Consider the following 21,448-nt stretch of genomic DNA (forward strand, 5'->3'; position numbering starts at 1 on the left):
AAACTGTGCAGTAATATATTTTCAGGTTCAGGAGGATCCACATCAAATTTTAGACGGCATTTACAAACTTAACACCTGACTGCCTTGTCTACACAAGTAAGGGAATCCAATCCAGATGACTCTGCAACACTCCCAGTCCCAGGTAGTGTTGACACTGCTGAAACTGTTCAACCTATAATCCGATTTGTAGCAGAGACGAGTGTACAGAGCAGCCAACAACATTCAATTCAGCACAGTGTGAGACAACCAATTAACCCATTCAAACAGAGTAAAGTGGATAAATAGCTTGTAAAAATTATTGCGCTTGATTTGCAACCCTTTTCCATTGTTACTGATAAAGGGTTTAGAGCTTACACAAAGGCGCTCTTACATTCTTCCAAGCAGACAGACCATTTCAGCAACAATGTTGCCCCAAATGTACAACTCCATTAGAGCAGAGCTGATGGCCAAAGTTAGAGATACCTCGGCTGTTTGTCTCACAACTGACTGCTGGACATCTTTAACAACAACCAGTTTTATGGCTGTGACCTGCCATTTCATTGATAATGATTTTAAACTGTCATCCTCTCTACTGGATTGTTTTTCATTTACTGAAAGGCACACAGCTGACAACCTAGCAGCAGAACTCCAGAAAATTTGTGCAGAATGGGACATTACAAATAAATTGTGGCATGTGTGTCTGATAATGCTAGCAACATCAAAGCTGCAATTCGGAATGCTGGATGGCGGCACGTGCCTTGTTTTGCCCACACTATTAACCTGATTGTCAGGGAGGGTTTAAAACACATCCAGGGGGTTGTGACGAAAGTAAAAACTATTGTTGAGCACTTTCACAAGAGCACTACTGCATCAGAGCGTCTCGGAGCAACTCAGAGACAGATGGGCCTTGAAGAGTTTAAGCTCAAGCAGGATGTGGTAACCAGGTGGAACTCCACCTTTTACATGCTGCAAAGATTTTGGCAGCAAAAAGATGCCATTATTGCCAAACTTGCCCTTGTCAGCCCCAGCTTGCCAACACTGACCTCTGATGAGTGGAAGATTGTGAACAATGCCTGCAAGATACTACAACCTTTTGAAGAAGTTACAGTTGAAATCAGTGCAGAAAGGTTAGTATATATTTTTTTCAAATTCAGCTTTATATATATATATATATATATGTATTTATGTATATGTATCTACTCTGTCAAAGAAGAAATTATAAGTTTTCTGTAATTTTACTATATTCATTTCATGTGTTTTTTTCCTTCTACACCACACAGGTATGTGACAGCATCCAAAGTTATTCTAATTGCAAGGGGGCTGCAAAAATTGAACCAGAAACAACTGGAAGGTTTGACAGTTCAAGATTCAATTTCGGCAATGGTAAATTCATTGGCTTCTGAAATGCAACAACGTTTTCACAGAATTGCATTCTTAAGCCTGTTGGCAGAGGCAATCATGCTTGACCCAAGATTTAAGCAGAAGGGCTTTCATGATCCAGCAGCAGCAGATGAGGCCTGCAAGAGTATTACTGCAGCTTCAGCACTTAGGTCAAACAGGCAAGAAAATGAACCTCATGCTGAGAGTACCATGTTTCCTACCCCTTCTTCTGAGCAACATTCAGTCTGGGGGGACTTTGATGAGAGGGTAGCGAATTCATTCACTGTCAGGAATGCCACATCAGAAGCAATGGTAGCATTGAGGAGTTACTTAGCAGAGCCCCTGATTCCAAGAAGTGAGGATCCACTCACTTGGTGGAAAGCACGGCAAGTCGTTTATGATGTTTTAACGGACATTATGAAGAGGAGACTTTGCATTGTTGCAACTTCTGTTCCTGCAGAAAGAACATTTTCCAAAACTGGACAAATCATTTCAGAGAGAAGGAACAGGCTAAACCCCAGCAAAGTCAGACAACTTGTTTTCCTTAATGCAAACCTTCCCTAAAAACAAGACAATTATTGTTGGCCAACACATGCAGTTTATTCTTTCAGAACCTTTTGTTTATGTACTTTTCCCCTATTTTGTTTAAATTGCATGTGTAATAATGACACTTGTAAATGTTACATTTTTGACATTTACATTTGTGTTTTGTTGTATTTAAAACATGAAGATTAAGAATGTTTTTTAACACGTATTAATTTACATACTTTCTTTAATTGTATTTATATTATTATTTACAAAAATAAAAGTAGCTAAAAGATGAACTTAAGTCCCAGTATCTTCAAAAGTAACAGAGAAACAAACTTCTGTAGGTTTTTGTAGCTATCTTTTATTAACTAATGAAAAACTCTGTAAGTGAAATTGTTCTCTAATCCTCGAGTCGGCATAAAGATTACATTACATGATTTCTTAAATAATTAAAATCTAATCTGCAAACTACAGAAAAGTTTGTGCAGGTTTTAATAAAATGTAATAACATTAGTAAAAAGCATTTTCCAGTACGTGCCTTCGGCTTGCACAGTATATCGTCGACTCGCTCATCACAATCCTTCACTATCCACTATCATTTAATAGTTGTGAAACTAAAATTATGTTATTATTGAACCAGTTTTTTTAAATAAGGATTCATTCTTGAATTTAATAAACAGATTATTCCAGATGAAGCACCTATGCGGGGAGAAATTATGCTTGTAAATTAATGACAATGCTAAGAGCATTTGTTTATGGAATTTAGATGAAATTAAGGGAATTCTTTCTATTTTATAATCACATAAAAGTAAGAATTCTAGACCACCAACCTTAGAGAAGATATAGATAGGTATAAAATTCCATATAGATGTGGGATTTTTTTAGAAAATGCTTTATCCAATTAATCCTATTATTAAGGGTTGTAAAATCATTTTTTTTACAAAATGCGTCTTGTTTTCTCAAATAAAATTGTAAAGTGATTTATCAATAGAATTACAGAGCTTTTTGTTGACAAACAAGGAGGTAGCTACATATACCTTCTGCCTTTGTCAACAATACTCGTCCTTTTAGGGACAAATCCCTCAGTAGCCATTGATTTAGCTTTTTCTTTATCTTCTCACTAATCAAATTAAAATTTACAGAGCATCTCTCCTCCTGATCTTTCATTATAGTAATCCCTAGATAAGTGATCTTATCTTTGATAGGTATGCCACAGATCTGGGAGGTGTCGATTTCTTTAAGAGAAAAAAGTTCACACTTCCTCAGATTTAAGCAGAGTCCATCTTCGGCTGTTGTTAAACCGGCTCATTCGGTTCTTTTTGAGTCCGACGTGCTGTGCGTCCTGCGTCATCAACCCGTAACTAAAGTTCAATTCAGTTCGATTTGTGAACCGGCTCGACCGGTTACTTCCTGAGAACTGGATCAAAAGAACGATTCGTTCAAGAACCTAACATCACTAATATTCATTTAACTCTTTCCCCGCCATTGACGAGATATCTCGTCAATCAAGAGAAAACGCTTCCCCGCCAATGACGAGTTTTTCCGTCTTTCTGCAATACCGCTATTATCCACTAGGTCCCTTCCGCAACTTTTTAAACCCGGAAGTATTGCCCTATGGCAAGCTGCTGCATGTCCGTGTCTGTTTTAAAGATCGCTCTGAATGGGAACTCTATGAAAAGTCCGTCACAAAAATGGAATTATCTCTGCTTTTTGCTCAAAATGTGGTGTTTTTGCAGAAACCTACCCATATTCAAAAGCTGATTACAAAAGAACCACTAAAGGTAGGATGAAACGTTTTTTTTTTTTTGTTTGAAAGCAGAGGGTCTGTTATTTCATTTGGTATATTGTATGTTTATATATTTGAAGAAGAACATTTTCTGGAAGGCATTAAACTTTTGTGAAAATCATGAAAACGCTGGCGCTGGCTGGCAACTTTTTTTAAAACGCTGGCGGTGAAAGAGTTAATAGCAAACAGTTTGATATTTATGGGTCGACGACCACATACACATCCATATATTTGGATTATCAAACATGTTTTGGCTGAGCAACACGTGTTAGTGTTAAACAAGTTTTTCCTAATGTTGACATGTGGGATGCCATATTTAACTTACTTGAAAAATCAGACAACAACTGCCCATTGATGAACACAGCTCAGGTAAATATTGGTTAAGCCGGTACAGTAATAGACAGGGAACATGAGTAGCTACTTTAGGTAACTTGTACTGACACATACACCAGAGTTAGTCTTTTAAGTGGCTCTTTCTATATGTGCCATAATAAACCATAATGTGCTGTACTGTGTGTTTGATCTGAAACACAGCCAAGATTTTTTGGAACTGTAAGCACACCCTCCTCTTAGTCTGATTTATTTTCTTGTCACTCTCAACTGCCTGGTGGGCATTTCTTCATATATAATATAATACAGCTCACCTTTGTAGCACCATGACTGGATATCACATTTTCATTAAAAATGTCTGCCTCTCTGATATGATAGCTGTCATACTGTCAGATATAGGAGCAGACTTAGGGCTTAAAGAAATTTGGGGCCCCCGACAAATACCAAGGCGGCTGTATAAATCATATATAACTTATTAGTTTTCTATCATTCCATTACAATTTTTACGTTATTGTTACATCTGCTGGAATGCACCCCCATCATAAATAACCTACTTTCCTATATTGCACAAGCAGTTCGACAACTCTGCCAGATGAGAGCAGAGCAGACAGAGTTTATAGTGAGAATTTGCAAGGCGGTGGTGAAGAGACAAATAATGAAACACAGCTACCCCTGCAGCAGACCTGAAAGAAGGAGGATAAAGAATGTGGCTGAGCTCCTAACAGTCTCTTCTTTTTTCCCATAAACTCCCACAGATAGTGCTGCTCCTACGAGTCACATCGAATTATAATCGGAAGCAATCATCCCTATGCCCTTTTCCCCTCGAAGATCAAAGCTTCTGGGGGGAGTTGTGCAATTTTGTCTCTTAGCCTTGTGTGTGGCCTTCAGAGCCGATCCTAGACTTCTGGGGGCCCTAAGCAACTTTGTGAGGGGGCACTGTCAACCCATTCACTGTCTTTGCTTAGATGTAGCTATAAACAAAATGTTAACTAAAACACGTTGTACTATCTTTATAGTTTTACATTTTTGCCATAGAGACATTAATGTGGCACTCATCAGAATACTTTCTAATTATGAAAAGCCCTTAATCTGTTACATTAGTAATAAGAAAAACAATGTCTACTGTCAAATGTATTCTTTAAGAGAAAACTACAAATAAACAAAAACAAACAAAAAAACTACAACAAACAACCCAACAGATTTTCCAATTTGCTTTAAAACTAAGGCATGGTCAATATAGTTAACTCTAGTGGTAAACATAAACAAAATACATCAATAATTATCTAAATATGCAAACTTTAGATGTAATGTGCCATTGGTGGGCCAACTTGGTATTGCATATTTATAACACCAATATCCTGTTCTAAATCTATCAAAAATATTGACTATGTATACAGTACATCATTGAAAAGCTCTAAGAATGTAGTTTTCATATATCAAAACATTTTGCAGTAATATTAATGCATGGACAGTACGGCATTATTTTTATTTATTAAAATCGTGATAAAACTTTAGTGTCTTAAAAAAAGAGACCAAGATTAGGTTTCTTGACCAAACATTGCCACAGCTATATTAATTTGAAAGTGCACATCACCTTTAAAGGGGTTAAGTTAATATAACCACCAAAACTATCGGTATCGGCAGATATCACTCTGAATAATCAGCTATCAGGATCTTTTACATCCTCGTCTGTTCCCTTGTCTGTCATCCCCAACCAGACTTAAATTCCCATCATCCTCTTCACTCCCTCACCTGAACTATGTTGTGTAATTTTCCGCACCTGCCATCCATTATGTTCATCATCTTCAATGGATACATCCCAATTCAGGGGCTGTGGCCTTCCAAGGCCGTATTTGAAGGCAAATGACATTACCGGACCGCGTAAAAACCTACTGCACATACAAGCCTCCAAATGTGGCCTTTTTCCCCTGAAACCAAGGATCCATAGATGTATCCCTTCACAGCCTTGGCTATCCCAAGATTCAATGCGCGCCCGTGATGTCTGGGTATTTTGAAATAAAGATTTAAAACTGTAGTTAAATAAAAGTGCATATTTTGCAAATTAAAGGTCATTGTGACTGTTTTACTATTATAAATGATGTTTTAGTGATGCAAATTAATATTATTGCTGCAATATTGGATGCACAAAAGGCTATTTATGTTGTTTGCCATAGTCTCGGTCTGTTATTGTATATTGTTGCTTTATGTATAGTGTTTATCAGTGTTGGGGGTAACGCATTACAAGTAACGCGCATTAAGTAATAATATTTCTTTTCTGAAGTAACGAGTAAAGTAGCGCATTACTTTTTAAATGTACACATTAGTATTTGAGTTACTTTTTCAAGTTTTATGCAAGTTACTTTTTTAGTTAAATTATTTTGATTAAAAAAAATTATGTACCGAATTAAACTAAACGTAGTCACATTATGCACTCTATGTGTGATAACAGATTAAGTCAGAAACTAAGATGGCAGGCCAGAGCTCTACATTTTTGTGATGAAATATGTAATTTCTGAATGCAGAACTTTTCAGTCATAAAAAACACCTGCAAGTTCTGAAAGAGATCAAGCCTCAGCCAAGAAAAGTAACTAAAAAGTAATGTAAGCATTACTTTCCATGAAAAGTAAGTAATGAATTAGTTACTTTTTTGGGAGTAACTTAATATTGTAATCTGTTGTTTTGATTATGTCCTCATCTCTTTTGTCATCCTCCACCACATACCATAACAATGTTGATGGAAAAAATGTAATATTGGTGCATCTATAGTTCCCTTTCAGTCGGTCACTACGACGTCACGTCGTGACCGACGAATTGGGAACTCGCTTAGACAGACCAATCTGCTTCGTATACTACTAAACCGCCAATGAACTTGGCATTGAGATATTTGCATAATGCTGGCGCCGCCCCGCCAGGTGCCTTTATAAGCAGCAGGTGCAAATAGGGAAATTAGCTTTTTCGCTTCGAAAGCCGGCTTTATCTGCTACTGAGAAGCTACTTTACTCTGTTGGGATTTGATTGCTGAAGTTGGTTGAACTAGCAGTATCACAGCGGACGCTTCGCTTATTCCACGGCTCTACATCTGTTTATTGTTTTGAGTTTAGTGTGTGCGTTGCCTTCCTGTGCGCTCATCAACTAAGCATCTGAGTGAATTTCCCTAAAAGAGTGATACGAGAGAGCTTTGTGCCTTGTTAAAGGCAGCCACTCTCTCGTATATGCGGAGATCAGCGTCCTTTTCAGGATAGCTTTTTGCCGTGCGATCTTGGATGCGAGAAGTGTAAGGGTTCCAGTGACGGTCACGAGCGCTGTCTTCGTGCTCAGGCATCGAGCACTCCGGGGCTGCGTTCGTGGAGAGTTTCTGTTCTCTCTGTGAGAGCATAAACCTCTTGGATTGCGGAGACGACTGTCGTTTCTACGGGAACGCTGTCCGCGCCTTTGCAGTGCTGACGCCGCCATGGTGCGGCTGTCAAGCGCTCGCAGGGCGCCCTTCGCGTCACTACGCTGAGTAGGACGGAGGATGCGTCCTCCACCTACCGGCCTTCTCATCCTCAGCCGGTTGAGGCTCCGGTGGAGACTGCAGAGTCGTGTTCTACGATGTCTGCCGAATCCATTGGACCTCCTTCTGGTCCCGTCACTTCTCCAGCATCAGAGGGGTGCCCATTTTTCCTCCGAGGCAGAGTCGTTCCGGAGATGGCGGCCGTGCCCGCGAGCGGCGGAGACGGTAGAGTTGGAAAGGTTAACCCCTCTCCGCCCGAACCGTCCCGCCCACATGATTGGTACTTCGGAGCTGCTCGGGCCTCTCGGTCCTCTCCTCCTGTGCCTTTCTTTCCCGACGGCACGAAGAGCTGACGTGATTTGCGGCCGTCCGGCCGTTCAGCTTCACCCCTCACCTCCCTCACCAACGGAGCCGCTAAGGGCGGGGACCCTTTCAGTGGAGCGGGATGCGTTCCTGGAGGGACCACCCAACCCTTCCCTCCCGTGTTTGTAGACAGTTGTCCGGTCACGGACGCTGCCCATCAGGCATGCCGGAGAGGCGGCTTCGGCCCTGCACGCAATAACGTTGCTGCAGGCTCACAAGGATTTACGAGGGAGCCCGCGACCTTCAGTCGTGCGATGTCCACCACAGTGGTTCAAGATCGCCACCTTTGGCTGTGTCTGGCTGACATGACGGACGCAGACGAGAACAACTTGAATGCTCCTGTCTCATAGACCGGCCTCTTCGGCGAGCCAGGGGAGTCGTACAGCTCCGCTGCGCAGACTGAGGCGATCTCCTAGGTCATGCCCCGGCGGAAGAGAGCTGCCCTTGGTCCACCACGCCGGCTCCTCAGTCTGCCTCTCGCCGTCGGCGTCCTGCGGCGACCACCTCCGTTCCCCTCCTCGGACCCCATCTCGGCAGCGCAGGGGAACCGGTCGTCAGCAGCTCGCCCCGCCCGCTTAGCCGATTCCCGTGAAATTCGGGAGTTTAAGTGGCCAGTGAAGGGCGACCCGGATTGGCAGAGGATCACTCTTCAGGAGATGGAGCTCCTTCCCCCGATAGAGGGTCGGGTGGAAAATACTTGGTTTGCATATGTTCCACCGGCTGTTCGGCCGGTACCCACTTAACCACACATAAGAGTGCATTCCTCTTCCCTCTCTAGGTCTCCGGAGGATCGAGAGAGCCGTGAGCGGGTACACACCAGCTCCCCTACCTCTCCTCTATCGCCAGCGGGTGACCTGAGGAGTCCGAGCTCTCCGCTGAGGAGACCGGACCACCAGCACCCTCATCGGAGTCTGCGCTCTCCGTAGAGGAGACCAGACGACCGTTACCCTCAGCGGGCTCAGGTCAGTGTCACACACACATACTGTAGATGTTTATGCTGTCACAGCAGACGCACCGGCAGTCCCACCTGTCTCGCTTCGCTGCCCCACCGCGGGTACTTCGGTAGTGTCGTTATTTCTCCTCGTACGGTGCCTGGGTGCTTGGCTTCAGTTCCCAGCCCGTTTCGTTGGGTTTTACGCACGATCCGCCTCGGTTACGAATCCGGCACACCCCAAAATTCGGGCTTTCGTTTCACTGTAGTGAAAGCGTCCGATGCACATGTACTGCGTGCAAAAATCGATATCCTGTTGGCGAAGGATGTTCGAGCCGGTCCCTCTTACCGAGATGATGATGATAGGGTTTTTCCAGCCTTTATCTCATAGTACCCAAAATACGCGGCGGGTTACGATCGATTTGATTTACGCACCGGCTCTACGAAGGTGTTCTTTTTGGATGATAACGCCGAGGCTCGTATTTCAATATTCAGATCGGTTTGCAGCCTTAGACCTGTAAGACATGTACTTATGTGTCCATCTCCCCTCGCTTTAGACCGTTTTTTCGCTCTGCGTCGTGGGGTGGGCATATTAATACTAAGTACACCATTCGAGCTGTCTCTCTCTCTCTCTCTCCGTGTCTCCATGTGTAGTCACGGCACTAAAATGTCAGAGAGAGAGCGTTGTTCGCATTCTGCTTTTTTCTACGTCGACTTATAATAGCCCGTTCTTGGCAGACGTGCGCGAACACAGAGAGTTAATGCTTCGGCATCTCGCTCGTTTAAGTCTTCAGGTCGACTGGGAAAGAGCAACTTTGCCCCGTGCAGAGGATCCTTTTTCTCAGTATGGAAAAAAGACTCGATCGACTAATTGGCGTGTTTAATAAGAGCGCGCAACCAGTCAGTTCTGACTTGCCTCGGTTTAATTCGAGGGAAGTACGCGGTCCCTCTGAAACAATTTCAGAAGCTCCTGGACATATGACAGCATGCTGCGGCTGTGACGCCGCCCGAGCTGCTTCATATGAGACCGCTTCAGCATTGGCTTACGATCGAGTCTCGAGGAGAGCGTGGCACACCGACATACACCGTGTAAACATTGCACCTGCGTGTCATTTAAATTTTTCCCTGTGGTAGACCCGGAATTTCCGATAGAAGATATGCCCCTGAGGGGTCTCCTGGCATTCTGTATATTGCAATGCCCTCAGCACGGGATGATCAGCCACGTATGACGGGCTTGCAGTCTCAGGGGTGTGCATAGCACCCCAACTGCCGCGAGCGGTGCGCTGTATATCTGGGACTTGTACGCTCCGCTATGGAGATGCGAGGGAAGGATGTATTAGCCGACACCAATAACATTGCGACTGTTGCGTTATTTACCGTTAAGGCGGTTTTGCGCTCTCGTCACCTGTCGCATCTCGCTCGTCATCTCCTCCTTTGGAGTCAGAAGCATCTGAGGTCCCTTCGTGCCATTTACATCCCGGGTTCGCTCAATACAGCGGCAGACGCGCTTCCCGAGCTGCGCCCCCGGCGAATGGCGACTCCACCTCCAGACGGTCCAGCTAATTTGGAAGAAGTTCGGTTGTGCGTAGATAGATCTGTTTGCGTCGCCGGACGATACCCACTGTCGCCTATTTTATTCACTAACCGAGGGCAGCCTCGGCGTGGATGCGTTGGCACACAGCTGGCCGCGGGGGGTGCGTAAATACGCATTCCTTCCAGTGAGCTTTATTGCGCAGACACTGTGCAAAGTCAGGCAGGACGAGGAGAGCCTTTTATTAGTCGCCCCGTACTGGATTGGTTTTCAGAGTTAATGCTCCTCGCGACAGCCCCTCCCTGACGATTTCCCCTGAGGAAAGACTTTCTTTCTCAAGGAAGGGGCACATTATGGCACCCGCGCCCCGACCTGTGGGATTTCCATGTATGGTCGTTGAGCGCGCGCAAGGTTTAGGTGATTTATCGCAAGCGGTATCTAACACCATCGACGCGGTTCGAGCACCGTCCACAAGACGGGCTTACGCGCTTAAAGAAATCTTTTTCGTCACCCGGTGCTCTTCGCAACGCGAGGACCCCAGAGAATGCCCATTAACATTGTGCTTTTATATCTTTAACATAGGTTAGATGGTAGGCTGTCCCTCCGCCATTAAAGTTGATATCGCCGCTATTTCTGCTCATCACTCTCTTATCAACGGCAGATCAGTTGGCCAGCATGATTTAATTATTACATTTTAAGAGGCGCTCGCAGGCTAAACCCCTCGCGCCCTCCCTCTTTCCTCCTGAGACCTGTCCATGGTGCTGAAGCCTTCAGGTCTCCCTTTTGAGCCTTTGCAGTTCTACGAGTCTGATGTTTTTAGCAATGAAAACTCTGACCCTGATAGCATTGGCCTCCATGAAGAGAGTAGGGGATTTACATGCATTCTCTGTTGACGATTCGTGCTTTTAGTTTGGTTCTGCTGTCTCACTGAGACCCAGACCAGGCTACGTGCCCAAAGTTCCCACCACTCCCTTCAGAGATAAGGTGGTGAGCTTGCAAGCGCTGCCCCCGGAGGACGCAGACCCAACCATGGCTTTGTTGTGCCCCGTACGCGCACTGCGACTCTACGTGGATCGCACGCAAAGCCTCAGGACCTCAGACCAGCTCTTTGTTTGTTATGGTGGCCAGCAGAAAGGGAAAGCTGTCACTAAGCAGAGGATGTCTCATTGGATAGTTGATACTATCGCCCTGACTTATAATCTTCAGGGTATTCCTTGCCCCTTTAATTTGAGAGCGCACTCCACACGGAGTGTTGCCTCATCTTGGGCTTTAGCTCGTGGTTCCTCGCTAACAGACATCTGTAGAGCTGCTGGTTGGGCGACACCTAATACGTTCACTAGATTTTACAGTGTTCGTATCGAGCCTGTATCCTCTCGTGTTCTTTCCTCACCAGGGGGAGCACGGAGAGCAGTCTCGCAGGTCGGCTTGCAGCCTCCAACTGATGCTTCATAACTGTGTCAGTATGGAAGGCCTTCAGAACAAAAATGCGTAATGGTTTGAATTGTTCTTCCTCCGCTGCCTTGGCAGCCTTTGTCGCGGAGCATTGGCTGTCAGCCTTTCACTAGCTGTATCCTCGCGAACCTACGTGTCTGGCTCGGGCTCCACATTGTGTCCCACCGGGTTCCTTTGTGAGTATTTTTCCGTGGGGTTAATCCTACCAGCCCACGTTTCCCTTAGCAGAGCACTGCTTTGCTTACACAGCCACGGCTGTCTTTATTCCTCAACTACGGTTGACTTCGCCCACCATTAGCCCTTAAGACGGGCGGTGGCTTCCGCAGCGTTCCTATCCCGCTCAGGTAGGGCGCTACCCAGTCGCTGGCACTTCTGTGGGGTTAAAGGAACATCTAGTGCCCGGCCTTCTGCCTTAAAACCTACCTCCTCCTCCTTAAGTGGAACCGGAGGGCTTTTACGCAGTCACTGGAAGAGGTCAGCCCCTAGTGGCGTTTTGGTAGGGATTCCCAATTCGTCGGTCACGACGTGACGTCGTAGTGACCGACTGAAAGGGAACGTCTCGGTTACGGATGTAACCCTCGTTCCCTGAAGGAGGGAACGGAGACGTCACGTCCCGTCGCCACAGGTGCTGCCACCTGCTGTTTATCGGCCGGTCTCATTTTCCCGGCTTTCTCAGCGAAAAGAAGCTAATTTCCCTATTTGCACCTGCTGCTTATAAAGGCACCTGGCGGGGCGGCGCCAGCATTATGCAAATATCTCAATGCCAAGTTCATTGGCGTTTTAGTAGTATACGAAGCAGATTGGTCTCTCTAAGCGAGTTCCCAATTCGTCGGTCACGACGTGACGTCTCCGTTCCCTCCTTCAGGGAACGAGGGTTACATCCGTAACCGAGACGTTTTTAGTCGTGTTCACAGATCCGTGTGCAGATATTTTTGACAGGGTTGTCGTGAGTACATAAACATTTTCAAAACGCAACAGAAAGAAATATTCGGTTTTAACTACATCATTGTCTTGTAAGACGTGTTATATTTGCCTTGAAGAGTAATCCAAAGTCATAAGAAAATTTAATTAAGTAAAAGTAAAAGTATTGATTTTTAATTGTACTCAAGTAAAGTAAAAATCCCCAAAAATAATACTTAAGTACAGTAATAAAGTAAAATTACTCAAGTACTTTACAAGGGAGTAAATGTCTGACTATGTGGTCCTCTGACTACCCCCAAAGAGTGAATGCTTTCTGCTGTATGAATACTGAGTCAGTTCCTTGTAATGTCTGAATCTGTACATCATACAGGGTGTTTGACTGGTAGAGGTAATGACATAGCAACCACAAAAAACGCAGACTGAAATAACAGAGTAATAGAGTTCCTCTAGAAAACTAGTGTCTGTTTGTGTGTAGGGGGACATATGCATCATTTCGACCACAGTTCATGAGACAATTACTTTTCCAAACAGCAGTGCCAAAGACTGAAGTCAGCCTAAGAGCACAGCAGGGGAGCAGGGAGGGGGACTACAGGATGATAACTTTTTCAATATACAAGTTAATCTGTTTATAATGTATCACAGTCAATGACAAATTCGGGGGAAATTTGCTTAATTGGTTGGAACCATTTTAATGCAGTTATCTTGCATTGCAAAAACATTTCCCAGACATTCATCACACACTCGCAAATTCGCAATAACACATTTTCAGAAATAAATCCCCATAATGAGGAAAGAAACATGTAAGACGTGGGATCAAACACACACGATAGAAAACTGGCAGAGCCAAAGGAAACTATGAAGGGAAATGGACACACAGCCAGCCCTCATTAAACAGACTTAAGAAATGATTGTAATTGTGTGATAACAGTTTGACCCCAAAGCATTACATAATCAGCACTGGAAAAAAACTGCTTCTGTATAGACACTGGATAAAAACTCCAAAGGCTCTGCCAGTAAATGGATAACTACAAGTTTAGTTAGAGACTGTGGTGATTACCTGTAACGGCCCCAAGATGGAGCTGGTGGTGTACATGAAGAAGAGACGCAGATAACTCAGAACATTGGCAAAAGCAAAAAGGCCTTCAGCAACGAGGATCGGATGGAACGCATCCCAGTTTTTTCTCTCCGTCTCTTCTTTATTTTTAAACTAAAGAAAAAGACAAAGGAAAGTCTGATAATTTATACTGCATATATATTTATATACTGCATATATTTTTGCACCCATATAACCAAATGCATGCATGTATTAACAGTATTACACCCTATTATATATTGCAGAGATTTTGTTCTTTTGACAAATTCAATTCCATTTCCAGACTGCCCTCAAAAACAGCAATTTCTAAAATATGAACTTTTTAAGCTGATTATAACTATTCAGATGTATTCAATTTGGAAATTGTGTTGACTTTTCCAGGTCTGAAAATGTTTTCTTCCTTTCCGAACCCTGTGACACTGCCTGCATTTGAAGACCCAGCTAAGTAATTATTTTCCAATATACTCCTGTTTATTGAATAAAATAATTTAATATTGACTGAGTAATGTCACATCTTAATATTAAAATCAAATCAATAAGTTATACAGTTCTGTGCAAACGTCTTAGGCCACCATCACCAGCTTTGTTGTTTTAGCAAAGTTTTAATGTCCATCCATATTTATTTTTCACTCTTCTTTAAGATACAAAACAGAAACTACAGGAAATATGTAGACAAAATTATAAACAAAACCATATTCAGAACTCAAATGTCTTCTTCAGGCATCAGTCAGTGTTTAGTGTGACCTCTCTTGGCACGAAACACATCTTGAGCTTTTTGAGGAGACTGAAGTCATTTGATTAGATTTAGAAATTAGGATTTAATTTTATTTAGGTTTAAGAGATCCTGCAGTTGCTGCTACTGCTCAAGTGGAAGGTGAGTTTACCCTAAATACTTAAAGGACAAGTTCGGTATTTTAGACTTAAAGCCCTGTTTTCAGATTGTTTATTGTGAAATAGAACGGTTTTGACTGAAATTTCGACATTTGCGGCTGCCCTGAGATTTTTCGCGTGTTTGTGTTTCCCCTCACACCTCTACAATGGGTTTAATGGTGCACTGGAACAATCCTTCCTAAAATGCATTAAACTTTCGATTACAAAGACGTGAAACTCACCGAGTGGTCAGGGGTGTTCACTGGTATGCTCACACAAAAATCGCTGCAAAAGACGCATTCCAACAGGTTTTATCGTAGTTTTTACCAACTCCATTGTGCTGTGAGGTACGGTATAACTCCGCGCCGGGAACTTTGTTTCTATTCCTGCGATTGGCAATGGCGGATTAGCGCCACCACCTGGGCTGGAGTGTCTATTATTCAAGCTCTAAGCGGAAGAATATACGGGTGTGAGCCGTTTGGAAAAATAGGTCCACAAGTTAACAACGAATGCTAAAACACCTGTTGGAAAGCATCTTTTGCAGCGATTTTTGTGTGAGCATACCAGTGAACACCCCTGACCACTCGGTGAGTTTCACGTCTTTGTAAACGAAAGTTTAATGCATTTTAGGAAGGATTGTTCCAGAGCACCATTAAACCCATTGTAGAGGTGTGAGGGGAAACACAAACACGCGAAAAATCTCAGGGCAGCCGCAAATGTCGAAATTTCAGTCAAAACCGTTCTATTTCACAATAAACAATCTGAAAACAGGGCTTTAAGTCTAAAATACCGAACTTGTCCTTTAACACTTCAGCTTATACTTTTATACTGTTTTTAATACTACATACACATTTTCTGTATTTTCTGGTTGTATTCTAAAAAAGAGACTGAGAAATAATTATATATGATCACTAAACAATTACAAAAACAACAAATCTAATGGTAGCATGTGGCCTAAGACTTTTGCACAGTACTGTATATCAATCTTTGATGCTCATAATCTCATAATTAGATTAAGACTTTAGTCTGGGTTTTACAGTAAGGGTCACAGTCAATTTTAGCCGGGGACTAGGATAAGCCCTGTCTGGGAAACTGCCCCTTAATAATCAAGGTGGATACCTGGCTGTGAGCCACCACTTTCAGAGCGAAGGTGGCCAAATAAAGGGAATTCATGACGAAACTCAGCTGGTTTCGTGACTCTTCAAGGAAATCCTCCAATCCCTCATACCACAGACGTTTCACGTCTGACCACACCATACCTGCAGGTACAGGAATTTGCAAAAAAAGAAGCATTAAAGCAGCAGGATTGAAATTCATTACTGTCTGTTTTTAATCTTTCTTGGTTAATTATCTGGTTAAAATCATAGAACTGTCAGGGTTGTATAATGATATTTACTATGCAGGGCTGGGTTTCCCGATAACGATTGAACTTATCACTTAAGAGCGCTTTCTACGAGCTACCTAACGAACATTCGTTGTTCATTTACGTTCGTTTCCCAAAGTTGCACGTAAAATGATAGCTCGCAGATGGGTTTTAAGTGCTACTTGCAAGTCGCTATCCATTTGTCAAGTGCTGAAAAGTCACCAATATATTGACTCGAATTTGTAGCAGAAGCTTGTTTAGGCTAATGATCTTCAGCTGATGTGCACTAATATTTTTTATAATATTTTTCATTATTGTTCAATTACTTTTTAAATGTTTTAATAATTTGTGCATAATGAAATATTCTTTTCCGTATTTAGTTAGGACTTGTCCCACTGCAAAATACCTTCTGCGTTTTATATTATAGTTTAGATTATTATTATTATTTGTTGTTTATTATCTATGTTTATTTATTATTAGGGATTATTGCATGGTACCGTAAATATTTATTTGGTTTCTTTAATCAGATGCCACTTCCCTTCAAAAAAAATTTTTACTAGACGAATTATAGAAGCAATTGTTAGAAACAATTTATCAATTTGCTAGTACCAACTTTACCAACTTGTACAAAATACGTTTTCCTTCTTTATTAATTTATGTTTAGTCATTTAAATTTGATTTCTCATTTGAATTTTAAATATATTATATTAAAGTAATTTAAACAAATAAACAAAGAACCCAATAAATAAATATACGTTTTAAACATTACATTATCGTCATTGCAGGAGTGCAATTTGCTGGTTGTCCTGCAGGTGACCTTTTAACTCTGCTGTCTTACGATGCACTTATGATTGAACAATTACTCCAGAGCACTCGTAGATCTACGATGATTTTCAAGTGCTACTTAAGCTACGAAGCTTTTGGGAAACGGCCCGTAATTCTAAGATGATTTGTACGATCGTTTTTACGATCAACTTAGCCTTACGATGCTTTGGGGAAACCCGGCCCAGAACCATTTAGAAATAAATAAAGGTTTTGTAAACATGGTGACTAGAGAGCAGGACTGTTGAATTATAAGTAATACATAAAAGCAGAGTTTGGTTGTTTGATTGTAAGATATCAATAATAAAGATGCCACACCTATATTTGGCCCATGAAGTTTGAAATAACAAATAGTATTTTATATTCAATATATTGCTGATGTGATGTAAACATATTGTACCTCTAGTGAGCTTTCGGTGGTTTTCAAGAGTTAATACCAAAAATAAATTCTGTCATTATTTACCCACCCACATTTTGTACAAAAGCTGAATGACTTTCATGGACACAATAGGACCAAAAGAAATTCTTAGCCCCCCCACGTACCTATATGACAATCTGAGCCCCCCGCCCTCTCTCTCTCTCTCTCTCTCTCTCTCTCTCTGTCTTATTAAATTTCAGCATGAATTTCCTCACTAACAAAATTGAGCTAATTAGGGAAAATATTGAAGCTATGCAGTAAGCAACCACAAAACATTTCATCCTATCTTCATTCGTTCTCTTTTTATCACCTCTCAAACATAAATTATTTTTGTTAGAGATCAGATTGAGCGATGTTCAAAACATACACAGAGTTTTTACTGTTTTTCAATTAGTAATTTTAAATGCTTCAGTGTTTAAAAAGTTGTGTAAGAACAGCACCTATTGGATAACGGCGGAAATATGGATATCTTTAAAACCTCATCATTGGCAGGAAAGTGTTTTCTCATAATTGACGAGAGAACTCATCAATAGCAGGGAAAGAGTTAAAAAGCCACATCTCGAACAGTGAGAGCTAACTAATTTTAGACCAATTTCAAATCTCTCTTTTCTCACTAAAATACAATAAAGCAGTGGCTAGACAACTATGCACATTCTTAGGAATAATAGTATGTATTAAAAAAACCCAATCAGGATTCAGGCCCCACCATAGCACAAAAACATGCTTAGAGTCGCAAATGACCTCCTATTAGCATCCAATCATGGTACAATCTCATTCCTTATATTACTAGACCTTTAGACACAATAGATATTGATAGACTACAAAATTTTGTCAACATTAGTGGTTATGCGTTAGGTCTAATTTAACCATTATCATCCGACCACTATCACTTTATGTATGTAAAAAAGTCATGTTACTCTCAGGTAAAATATGGTGTACCATAGGGATCAGTTCAAAGCCATATTCTCTTCTCATTACACATGCTACCTCTAGGCAGTGCTTTAAGTGGCCCAAAAGAGGTGCCGGTACTCAATTTTTTTTTTTTTTGCTGATTTGACTCCTATTGTCGGGGTTTTATATTCAGAAGTCAACAGATGACATTGTAAAAAAATAATACATCCTTTTATAAGTTTGTGGATTTGCTTGAGCTAGAAAGAGCTATTATTGAACATAAATAAAATGTGCAAAAGGTAGATATGTGAGTAAAATTTCCAGCATGGTTAAATGCTAAAACTAGTTGTTCAGATAGAAAGAGCTTTAAAAAAACTTTAAAATGACACCAAGACCATGATCTATGGGTTCAAGAATAACAAAATACTGGCCATTTGAAACTCAAAAGTCATCACTTTATTTTGTCCCATTGTTTTCCATTTTGCTGGTGGTAAAACTACTGTGCGCGCCGTTCAAATTCATTGAATTTTCGTTCACTTGTAGTTTAGCAATTAAACTAAGGGCTCTATCTTACACCCGGCCCAATGCAGCGCAAAGCGCGACGCAAGTGTCTTTCGCTAGTTTCCACCCTAATTTTCACGTTTAGCGCCGCGTTGTTTAAATAGCAAATGCATTTGCGCCCCCTTTTGCGCCCATGGGCGTTCTGGTCTGAAAACGAGGTGTGTTCAGGCGCATTGTTGGCGCGTTGCTATTTTGAGGCAACTAAAATAGACTACGCCATTGACCAACAAAAACCTGGTCTAAAGTCTAAAGTCAATGGCGCAATGTGTTTTATGTTATTTAAAGAGCGCATTAGTAAAATGCGCCTATACACGGGAGGACAACGCGGGTTTGCTTATCACAAGGTACATGAATGCGCAGCAGCACAAAAATGCTTTTAAATATGAAAGATTAAAGGATTGAATGTAAAAGATTATTATTGAGTCTCTTGGACAATGAGGACTAATTATGAGACGTTAGAAGGCGCAAAGAGCTGCTTCACCTGCAGCCTGGTAAGTAAATAAATGCTTTGCTTTGAACAAATGCGTCTGTTTTTAAATGTTTTTTTTTAATGCTACCTCACGGATTTATTGTATATGATGACTCTGTATCTGTGGATATGGTGAGATGAGAAACATTTTTAAGTCATGCTTAAAAAAACTCTTTGCTAAAAAAAAAACGCTGTCCAAAGTGCTGAAACGTGAGGAGACGGGATCTTCTTCCTCCGCTTAGTTTTTCAGTTTACAAAGTCCGTCATCTAAATAGGGATTAGACATAACGCCAGCGCAACTGGCTTTTAAAGGGGATGAGAGCTGTGACTCTCATTGGTTTACTGCACGTTACGCCCAAAATACTCCCATTACAATAGGACCTACCCTATTCGACCATGCGCTCGGCGCAAAAACCATTTTTCCCGTCGTTAAATTAGCAAAAGTGGATTCGGACACGCCCATTTAGACGTTGCGCTGTGCGCTTTAGACAATGCGCTTAGATCGTTAAAATAGGGCCCTTAATGTCTATTTCAATTTCAAGAATGTTTTTACTCTGCACATTGCCTGAGGAAATCCGAAGGTGCTTGAACCAAACTGACAGCTGTGACACAGTGGAGATTATCACGTACCTACAAAAGGGTATTGGATAAAGCTTTGCGTCTGACCTGCAGTGATATCATTCTGGCTTGGTGGGATGTCAGCCAGCGAGTCCTCTAATTCTGACCTTGTTCTTTTACTACTCAGAGTCTAAAACAAGGAGGGCATATTAAGTGTTCATTGTATTTTCATTTTAACTGAGCAGCTATGGTTGCGCGTTTCACACACCTCCCCAGACCTGACTGACAGCAGCAAAAGCGACGCATGCGCTTTTAACTTGTTAACTCAAGGGTGTATGGGTAATGTAGTCTCTGCTCTCGGTAGGAAGCGTACATTGTGAAGGGCGCTCTGAAAAGCGGCAGCGCAGCCAAAAGATTAAATTAAACAGATGTGCAAATGAGCACGGAGAGGTGGTGGTACGCTCAAGAGCTATATTTGGAAGTGGCGGTACTGAGTACCGGCGCGTTCCGGCCCACTTAAAGCACTGCTTCCAGGAGACATTATCAGGAAACATCCCAGATAGCATGTAACCATTGAAACAATGTTAAAAATCGTTGATTTGTCAATGTTAATACCATTGAATCAATATCACGTTTGCAAAAAAAAAAAACAAAGATCTAATGTTATCAAGTAGTTTAAATCTTGTAGATATACCTAAATGATATTAATGAAATACTGTTAAAGATGTGTAAGAAATGGGTATTACAGTACTAGTTGGATGCAGGGTAAGGTCTGTTATTTTGAGAATTATAAAAACACATTAAGAAGATTAAACTACTGAATCTATCTCTGACATCATGAATCGGTCTATGAATCTCATAAATGGTGACGATCAACAAAAGAAAGCTTCATGCTGCAATGCATGCTGGGTATCATCGTAGTACTAAACAAATGTATGACTCCCAGCATGCATTGCAGTTGATCGTTTTATCTGAATTTGTTTGATGATTGTCACCATTGTTGAGATTTGTAGGATGAGTAATGATGTCTGAATGTGTCAGCATTGTTAGGGGCCAAGCACCAAAGGTGCTGAGGCACCTATTGGAATTGTCAGTATTATTATTCTTCATCTTCTTCTTCTTCTTCTTCTTCTTCTTCTTCTTCCCCAATGGGAGTCTATGGCAGCCCTATGAACCGTAAGTAGGAAAATGTTTAAATTTGGCACAGTTGTAGTGGTGGTCATAAATAGTCATGTGGCCAAAAATGGGGTCTCTAGCAGTAACACTATAGCGCCACCATCAGCTCAATAATTCAATGTTCAAATGGTTATAACTGGTGATCTGTTTGATCTATGAAAATTCTACTTAGTACACTTGATTGCTCTTCTCATGCTTATTGTTTTTAATTCCTTACAGTAATCCACACAGAAATGACTAAAAACATTTTTGATATTCTGTTCTCTTTCTTAGAAATACAGCTCCAAAGTCCAAGTGACCGTGCCTGTGACGTTGTCTATTTGTCATATTAAAACAAATCTGACAAAATTTGCCCATGTTGTTCATTATTGTACAAAATGTTCTTCACGAATTCACTGCCGTTTAAATTATCTGATTGTCCTATACTTTGTATTTCTGTTTATTTTTGCTTTGTTGTGTCATTTCAGTGAGGCTTGCATCTCTGAAACCTTTTTTCCACAGCCTAGTTACACCAGGTTTACTCAGTGGCGCTT

The 21,448-nt window shown here is 41.7% G+C and overlaps 1 protein-coding gene across 3 annotated transcripts in view; it reads right to left on the bottom strand.

The window, feature by feature from the left end:
• trpc1 (transient receptor potential cation channel, subfamily C, member 1) overlaps positions 1-21,448 on the bottom strand; it is a 204,226-nt gene that overhangs the window by 15,539 nt on the left and 167,239 nt on the right. For all 3 annotated transcript variants that reach the window (XM_065294676.2, XM_073813193.1, XM_065294675.2), the window contains exons 11-12: positions 15,777-15,916; positions 13,752-13,901 (exon numbers count right to left, since the gene is read on the bottom strand). In XM_065294676.2, the coding sequence (XP_065150748.1) occupies positions 13,752-13,901; positions 15,777-15,916 (290 nt within the window). The remainder of the gene's footprint in view (positions 1-13,751; positions 13,902-15,776; positions 15,917-21,448) is intronic.

The sequence above is a fragment of the Paramisgurnus dabryanus genome, chromosome 22, assembly GCF_030506205.2.
Source record: "Paramisgurnus dabryanus chromosome 22, PD_genome_1.1, whole genome shotgun sequence".
Lineage (NCBI taxonomy): Eukaryota > Metazoa > Chordata > Actinopteri > Cypriniformes > Cobitidae > Paramisgurnus > Paramisgurnus dabryanus.